This window comes from Onthophagus taurus, chromosome 1 (assembly GCF_036711975.1).
Source record: "Onthophagus taurus isolate NC chromosome 1, IU_Otau_3.0, whole genome shotgun sequence".
Taxonomy (NCBI): Eukaryota; Metazoa; Arthropoda; class Insecta; order Coleoptera; family Scarabaeidae; genus Onthophagus; species Onthophagus taurus.
This window is the reverse complement of record NC_091966.1, coordinates 1,803,958-1,812,753: the sequence shown is the minus strand read 5'-3', so window position 1 is coordinate 1,812,753 and position 8,796 is coordinate 1,803,958. Positions and strand designations below refer to the sequence as shown.

The following is an 8,796-nucleotide window of genomic DNA, read 5'->3' as shown; positions in this document are numbered from 1 at the left end:
CTTTAAATATGATTTACTTTACATTTCACTACCTGGTGATGCATTCCGTTTTTAAAAATTTTTTAAAACGTGATTTTAGAAACGTTACGCGACATTTTTTGAAAAAACTAAATGCATCACTAAAAACTATATAAAAAAATAGAAATTTTGATGTAACAAACATACAAAAATTTCAAACGATGACTGAATAAAATGGTATTCGTTGTTTTCGCTAATAGGTTATCCTCTTAAAGGTACTGAAATGTTGGAGTAAAAAGCGCATGCCCAAGTCGGTGGCATGCTCGAGTTGTATGCGCCGGGTTCATTTCAACTTCTGTTTACTTATCGGCAATTCCTTATTACGATCGGTACTCACACATTCGGCGTTTTTATCAGCGAAACAATGAAAGTCTTAAACGTTTTTTCCACGTACATTTTGTGTAACATTCTAAGTCATATGGGTGTGACACCAACTTTAACTCCATCTCCAACGCCTCAGGTAAGTACTTATTAATTTTTATACTTAATTGGAAAATATTTAATTTTTTGTTTTAGGTTGTTAAATTCTACCAATTGATGCAAAGGTATCAAAAGTACATGGAGAATCCACTACCAAAAGAAATGATACTGTGGACAAGAGATTTGTTACCAAAATCTTTAAGAACTAAACGAGTAAGAAACTGTTAGCTTAATCTTGTTTATATATAAATAAAGGTTATATATTTAGGTTTATCCAATATTCATCATTGCAAATCAGTGTCCAGCCAGCGTTGGTTTACCAAATTTCCAAAAGCCTTGTTTTGCCGCCAATAGCAAACATTTAAAAGTTCCGGTTGTTGTATATAATCCAAATCTAACGAAAGTTATGCTAAATGTCTCGGATCACTTAAAATGCGCTTGTGGATCTAAATTTTATCCGATAACAACTTCGCAAATAATTCAAACCATTCTGCCTACATTTCCAACAAAAAGTGAAACAAATTCCGGTGATGCTATTTACTTCTCTATATTGATTTTAATTGTAAGTCAACTATATTTAATTTATTTATTTATTTAAAAATTAATCAATTAGTTATATTTATTTTGTAATCCGCTATGTAGTATTTTAATGTAGAGCAAAATATATAAATTTTTCTTTAAAATAGCTTGTTTTTTTATTTATTAATATATAAACTAACCTGTTAGGGGGTAAGGTTTTATACACTGGGTAAGGTTTATATATAGCTAGAGTCAGAGTAAATAATCGATTGACTCTGGAAGCAATTTGGAGATACTTAACGATCGAAAAAATTTCAAATATACATTTACGACCAGCTCTGCAGCAAATTAGACAATCAACAAATCCAAATCCTAAAAGGGAAGATGCTAAATCTAACAAAATCATTATGATAGAACTCAGGGTAGCTTGGTTTCCAGAAAAGATCGCTTCTCAACTACAATAAATATGCCAAAAGATATCAAAAGGTACTTTATTAATCCTACAGATTATTTTCTAACACTGATGGGTAACTCGGTGAAAGATATTACCTTTCAAAGTAATTTGTACGCCACCCAAACGAATAAAATGCTAAATTTGAAAGAAGATATTGGCATAAATTTCTTAATGAGTTATCACAGTTTGCCAAGCTATAAACTCTTCTGGAGTTATGCTGAAGACTTGGATGTACCACTTGTCATACGAACAATGATCCGTAACAGGTTTCAGGAGATTTTATTATATCTGCATGTCAACACTTAAACGGAAACACTTAACTGTCAGTTTTCCAGTTATTATTATGGCACTAGGCAGTTGGCTGTGGATGAATCCATGATAATCTTCAAAGAGAGGTCAAGCATGAAACAATTCAATCTCAAGAAGACCATAAAAAGAGGTTATAAGCTCTGGTGCTTAGCAGATAAGAAACGGTACATACAGAAATTTTATGTGTATGAGGGAAAATCTCCTGATACTGAAGAAAAATTTCAAACTTATGGATTAGGTGAAAGGATTGTCCTTCAACTACTGCGTTCGGTAGATCATGCAGATCAACTTCGACAAGTGTATGCAATCGACCGCTGTTCCAAGAAGTGGTGGCACAAGCTTTTCTTTGGTTTTACAGATATATGCTTCATAAATTATATAATCAGCATCTTTTTTGACACATTTAGGTTATACGAAAATGTAAGTTTTGTTTCAAAATATTTTTTCTTAATATTTTTCCAATCCAACGCAATAATTATCATACATCATTTTAAGGAAAAAGCTTTGAGCTTTAATTTAAAATAAGTTTCAATCCTTAATTTCAATAAACACGGCTTCCAGGAATTTTTAAATTAGCATCTTTTTGACACTTTATTTATTAATTTAGGTTATACGAAAATGTAAATTTTGTTTCAACAATTTTTTTCTCAATATTTTTCCAATCCAACCCAACAATTATTATACATCATTTTAAAGAAAAAGCTTTGAGCTTTAATTTAAAATAAGTTTTATTCCTTAATTTCAATAAATACGGCTACCAGGAATTTTTAAATTAACATCTTTTTTGAGACTTTTAGGATATACGAAAATGTAAGTTTTGTTTCAACATTTCTTTTCTCAATATTTTTCCAAACCAATTCAACAATTCTTATACATCATTTTAAAAAGAAAGCTTTGAACTTTAATTTACAACAAGTCTCATTCCTTAATTTCAATAAATACGGCTTCCAGAAATTTTTAATTTAGCATCTTTTTTGACATTTTTAAGTTATACGTTAATGTAAGTTTTGCTTTAACATTTCTTTTCTCAATATTTTTCCAATCCAACCCAACAATTATTATACATCATTTTAAAGAGAAAGCTTTGAGCTTTAATTTAAAATAAATCTCATTCCTTAATTTCAATAAATACGGCTTTCAGGAATTTTTGAATTAACATCTTTTTTGACACTTTTAGTTTATACGAAAATGTAAGTTTTGTTTCAACATTTCTTTTCTCAATATTTTTCCAAACCAATCCAACAATTATTATAAATCATTTTAAAAAGAAAGCTTTGAGGTTTAATTTAGAATAAGTTTCATTCCTTAATTTCAATAAACACGGCTTCCAGGAATTTTTAAATTAACATCTTTTTTGACACTTTTAGTTTATACGAAAATGTAAGTTTTGTTTCAACATTTCTTTTCTCAAAATTTTTCCAAACCAATCCAACAATTATTATAAATCATTTTAAAAAGAAAGCTTTGAGGTTTAATTTAGAATAAGTTTCATTCCTTAATTTCAATAAACACGGCTTCCAGGAATTTTTAAATTAACATCTTTTTTGACACTTTTATGTTATACGAAAATGTAAGTTTTGTTTCAACATTTTTTTTCTCAATGTTTTTCCAATCCAACCCAACAATTGTTATATATCATTTTAAAGAGAAAGCTTTGAGCTTTAATTTAAAATAAGTTTCATTCCTTAATTTCAATAAACACGGTTTCCAGGAATTCTTAAATTAGCATCTTTTTGACACTTTTAGGTTATACGAAAATGTAAGTTTTGTTTCAACATTTTTTTTTCTCAATATTTTTCCAATCCAACCCAACAATAATTATACATCATTTTAAACAGAAAGCTTTGAGCTTTAATTTAAAATAAGTCTCATTCCTTAATTTCAATAAATACGGCTTCCAGGAATTTTTAATTTAGCATCTTTTTTGACATTTTTAAGTTATACGTTAATGTAAGTTTTGTTTTAACATTTCTTTTCTCAATATTTTTCCAATCCAACCCAACAATTATTATACATCATTTTAAAGAGAAAGCTTTGAGCTTTAATTTAAAATAAGTCTCATTCCTTAATTTCAATAAATACGGCTTCCAGGAATTTTTAAATTTGCATCTTTTTTGACACTTTTATCTTATACGAAAATGTAAGTTTTGTTTCAACATTTTTTTTCTTAATATTTTTCCAATCCAACCCAACAATTATTATACATCATTTTAAAGAGAAAGCTTTGAGGTTTAATTTAAAATAAATCTCATTCCTTAATTTCAATAAATACGGCTTTCAGGAATTTTTAAATTAACATCTTTTTTGACACTTTTAGTTTATACGAAAATGTAAGTTTTGTTTCAACATTTCTTTTCTCAATATTTTTCCAAACCAATCCAACAATTATTATACATCATTTTAAAGAAAAAGCTTTGAGCTTTAATTTAAAATAAGTTTTATTCCTTAATTTCAATAAATAGGGCTACCAGGAATTTTTAAATTAACATCTTTTTTGAGACTTTTAGGATATACGAAAATGTAAGTTTTGTTTCAACATTTCTTTTCTCAATATTTTTCCAAACCAATTCAACAATTCTTATACATCATTTTAAAAAGAAAGCTTTGACCTTTAATTTACAACAAGTCTCATTCCTTAATTTCAATAAATACGGCTTCCAGGAATTTTTAATTTAGCATCTTTTTTGACATTTTTAGGTTATACGGGAATGTAAGTTTTGTTTTAACATTTTTTTTCTCAATATATTTCCAATCCAACCCAACAATTATTATACATCATTTTAAAGAGAAAGCTTTGAGCTTTAATTTAGAACAAGTCTCATTCCTTAATTTCAATAAATACGGCTTCCAGGAATTTTTAAATTTGCATCTTTTTTTACATTTTTAGGTTATACTAGAATGTAAGTTTCGTTTTAACATTTTTTTTCTCAATATTTTTCCAATCTAACCCAACAATTATTATACATCATTTTAAAGAGAAAGCTTTGAGCTTTAATTTAAAATAAGTCTCATTCCTTAATTTCAATAAATACGGCTTTCAGGAATTTTTAAATTAACATCTTTTTTGACACTTTTAGTTTATACGAAAATGTAAGTTTTGTTTCAACATTTCTTTTCTCAATATTTTTCCAAACCAATCCAACAATTATTATACACCATTTTAAAAAGAAAACTTTGAGCTTTAATTTAAAATAAGTTTCATTCCTTAATTTCAATAAACACGGCTTCCAGGAATTTTTAAATTAACATCTTTTTTGACACTTTTAGTTTATACGAAAATGTAAGTTTTGTTTCAACATTTCTTTTCTCAATATTTTTCCAAACCAATCCAACAATTATTATAAATCATTTTAAAAAGAAAGCTTTGAGGTTTAATTTAGAATAAGTTTCATTCCTTAATTTCAATAAACACGGCTTCCAGGAATTTTTAAATTAACATCTTTTTTGACACTTTTAGTTTATACGAAAATGTAAGTTTTGTTTCAACATTTCTTTTCTCAATATTTTTCCAAACCAATCCAACAATTATTACACATCATTTTAAAAAGAAAGCTTTGAGCTTTAATTTAGAACAAGTCTCATTCCTTAATGTCAACAAATACGGCTTCCAGGAATTTTTAAATTTGCATCTTTTTTGACATTTTTAGGTTATACGAGAATGTAAGTATTGTTTTAACATTTTTTTCCTCAATATTTTTCCAATCCAACCCAACAATTATTATACATCATTTTAAAGAGAAAGCTTTGAGCTTTAATTTAAAATAAGTTTTATTCCTTAATTTCAATTAATACGGCATTCAGGAATTTTTAAATTAACATCTTTTTTGACACTTTTATGTTATACGAAAATGTAAGTTTTGTTTCAACATTTTTTTTCTCAATGTTTTTCCAATCCAACCCAACAATTATTATACATCATTTTAAAGAAAAAGCTTTGAGCTTTAATTTAAAATAAGTTTTATTCCTTAATTTCAATAAATACGGCTACCAGGAATTTTTAAATTAACATCTTTTTTGACACTTTTAGTTTATACGAAAATGTAAGTTTTGTTTCAACATTTCTTTTCTCAATATTTTTCCAAATCAATCCAACAATTATTATACATCATTTTAAAAAGAAAACTTTGAGCTTTAATTTAAAATAAGTCTCATTCCTTAATTTCAATAAATACGGCTTTCAGGAATTTTTAAATTAACATCTTTTTTGACACTTTTAGGTTATACGAAAATGTACGTTTTATTTCAACATTTTTTTTCTTAATATTTTTCCAATCCAACCCAACAATTATTATACATCATTTTAAAGAGAAAGCTTTGAGCTTTAATTTAAAATAAATCTCATTCCTGAATTTCAATAAATACGGCTTTCAGGAATTTTTAAATTAACATCTTTTTTGACACTTTTAGTTTATACGAAAATGTAAGTTTTGTTTCAACATTTCTTTTCTCAATATTTTTCCAAACCAAGCCAACAATTATTATACATAATTTTAAAAAGAAAACTTTGAGCTTTAATTTAAAATAAATCTCATTCCTTAATTTCAATAAATACGGCTTCCAGGAATTTTTAAATTTGCATCTTTTTTGACATTTTTAGGTTATACTAGAATGTAAGTTTTGTTTCAACATTTCTTTTCTCAATATTTTTCCAATCTAACCCAACAATTATTATACATCATTTTAAAGAGAAAGCTTTGAGCTTTAATTTAAAATAAGTCTCATTCCTTAATTTCAATAAATACGGCATTCAGGAATTTTTAAATTTGCATCTTTTTTAACATTTTTAGGTTATACGAAAATGTAAGTTTTGTTTCAACATTTCTTTTCTCAATATTTTTCCAAACCAATCCAACAATTATTATACATCATTTTAAAGAGAAAGCTTTGAGCTTTAATTTAAAATAAGTCTCATTCCTTAATTTCAATAAATACGGCATTCAGGAATTTTTAAATTTGCATCTTTTTTAACATTTTTAGGTTATACGAAAATGTAAGTTTTGTTTCAACGTTTCTTTTCTCAATATTTTTCCAAACCAATCCAACAATTATTATACATCATTTTAAAAAGAAAACTTTGAGCTTTAATTTAAAATAAGTTTCATTCCTTAATTTCAATAAACACGGCTTCCAGGAATTTTTAAATTAGCATCTTTTTTGACACTTTTATTATTCGTATAAAATAAATTGTTCACTTTGCGAACTTAAAATTTTGTACAACTTAATGTAAAACGTTCCTTTATATCCTCAAAAAGTTTCATTTCTTAAATCCCTACAGTTTTGGAGAAAACGATTTTTTGCTTTAACTGCAATTTCAATATCGTCAAATAGAATAGACGATTTTCAGAAATTCCTATGAAATGATTGACTGTCTTTAGTCAGAAACTGATTATTTAGTATAACCTAACTTAGGGCCTTCCTTTATAACCCCAAAAAGTTTCATTTATTCAGAAGTAACCATTTAAGAGTAAACAATTTAATAATATTATTTACCCGATCTTTAAAAATGTATATAAAATTAATTTATCATCATAAAAACTTACAATTTGATATGATTTAACCTTAAACATTCCTTTATAACCCCAGAAAGTTTCATTTCTTAAATCATAACCGTTTTGGAGAAAACTATTTTTTATTTAGCCTCACTTTCAATAAACGTCAAAATAAATATGTGATCTTTAAAACTGTATATAAAATGAATTTATCATCATTAAAACTTATAATTTGATATCAGCTAACCTGAAACGTTCCTTAATAACCCCAAAAAGTGTCATTTCTTAAATCATAATCGTTTTCATCATCGTCTTCACTTTCGTTTAACTAAACAAATTAGTATTATTTAATCATCTACCTTTCACGTGAACTTATCTAATCAATTTTGTTAGTAAAGTAGCAAAATAGAGTATACTTCTACAAAATGTTAAGTTTCAGAACAGATAAATAACAGACAGTTAGAAGTACTCGCATATTCATAGAAACGAATTTTTTAACGATAATTAAAATGTGATGTGTCTCAAGTCTTTCTCGGAAGTAGGTCGTGTGACTATTTCCTAAAGTTGTTATTATTAAGTGACGTACCTTCTCATCATAATAAAATGAGTCAATCATGAACGGAAACGGGCTAAAGACGAAACTTGTACAGTCATTATACTTTTCTTTCTCGTTGTTACAAACGAGTATAAAAATCGAGTATTAAAGTATTATACAGGAAACCACACAATCTTTTTTTTAATAAATATAAAATATGACTGATAATGACCCAATATAAAGTCGGTGAAAAGATGTTTGTTATGCTATTAACTTATTGTGTATACGTGATCGGATTGAAGATTAAGAACCGAGCCTCCAACTTTCATCCAATCAATTCGATTTTCATTTTCGATTCTGTTTGATTAACAATCAGTTAGAGATTGTCCTGTTAGTACAATCCATACGAATGAGGTATTTAAAAACGTAATTTATAATGGATATGACGCGACATTGATGTTGGGTTATTCAACTCGGCACTCGGCAACTTTTTCCAAGTGATTCTAAACGAAACCAAACGTCGCACGATAACCGTTCAGTTTGTGCATTGATAATTAGGATGATCTCATTTTATCGTCACATAATATATTTTTGTTTGACGTTGTAGAGAAGCTAAAACAAATCTAAACTAGTATAAATCAGAAAATAATAAGTAATGATTTAATTCTAAGTACGGAATCGGATATACATGTATATGTATATTCAAACGTGTTTGCGGCCGCGGTGTTCTCGGTTAACCGTTAAAACCATTCAGTCATCCGTGCGGTCGTTAAATTGATAAATTTTGTATTAAAAATTATTAAAATTATCTAAAAGGAAAATCACAAACGTTTCACTTGTAAATAAAGCGATATCAGGATTAGAAACCGATATGATTTATTACTATTATAGAACTTGAATAAGTAGTAATCATGTGGAACACTCAAATTGTTAATTTATTCAATATTAGTAGGCCTTTTCCAATACAACTCTTTTATTTGGTAGGAACAAAAAACTAAACCAGTATCAAAAATATAGGAAATTCTTCGCTCTATGCAGTGATATATAAATAT

General features: G+C 27.0%; 1 protein-coding gene across 1 annotated transcript; it reads left to right on the top strand.

Annotated features, from left to right (window-relative positions):
• Positions 1 to 266: 266 nt before the first annotated feature.
• LOC111414755 (uncharacterized) lies at positions 267 to 1,123 on the top strand. Its single transcript, XM_023046195.2, has 3 exons — positions 267 to 478; positions 535 to 651; positions 707 to 1,123. Exons 1-3 carry the CDS (start codon positions 278 to 280, stop codon positions 1,034 to 1,036), a joined length of 648 nt encoding a protein of 215 aa, XP_022901963.2. The 5' UTR covers positions 267 to 277; the 3' UTR covers positions 1,037 to 1,123.
• The last annotated feature ends 7,673 nt before the right edge of the window (positions 1,124 to 8,796 follow it).

Excerpts from the sequence above, each read along its gene's own strand:
- LOC111414755 (XM_023046195.2), top strand. The coding sequence starts at position 278 with ATGCTCGAGTTGTATGCGCCGGGTTCATTTCAACTTCTGTTTACTTAT. Across the intron at positions 479-534 it reads CTCCATCTCCAACGCCTCAG|GTTGTTAAATTCTACCAATT; the intron begins GTAAGTACTTAT and ends TTTTTGTTTTAG. Across the intron at positions 652-706 it reads AATCTTTAAGAACTAAACGA|GTTTATCCAATATTCATCAT; the intron begins GTAAGAAACTGT and ends TTATATATTTAG.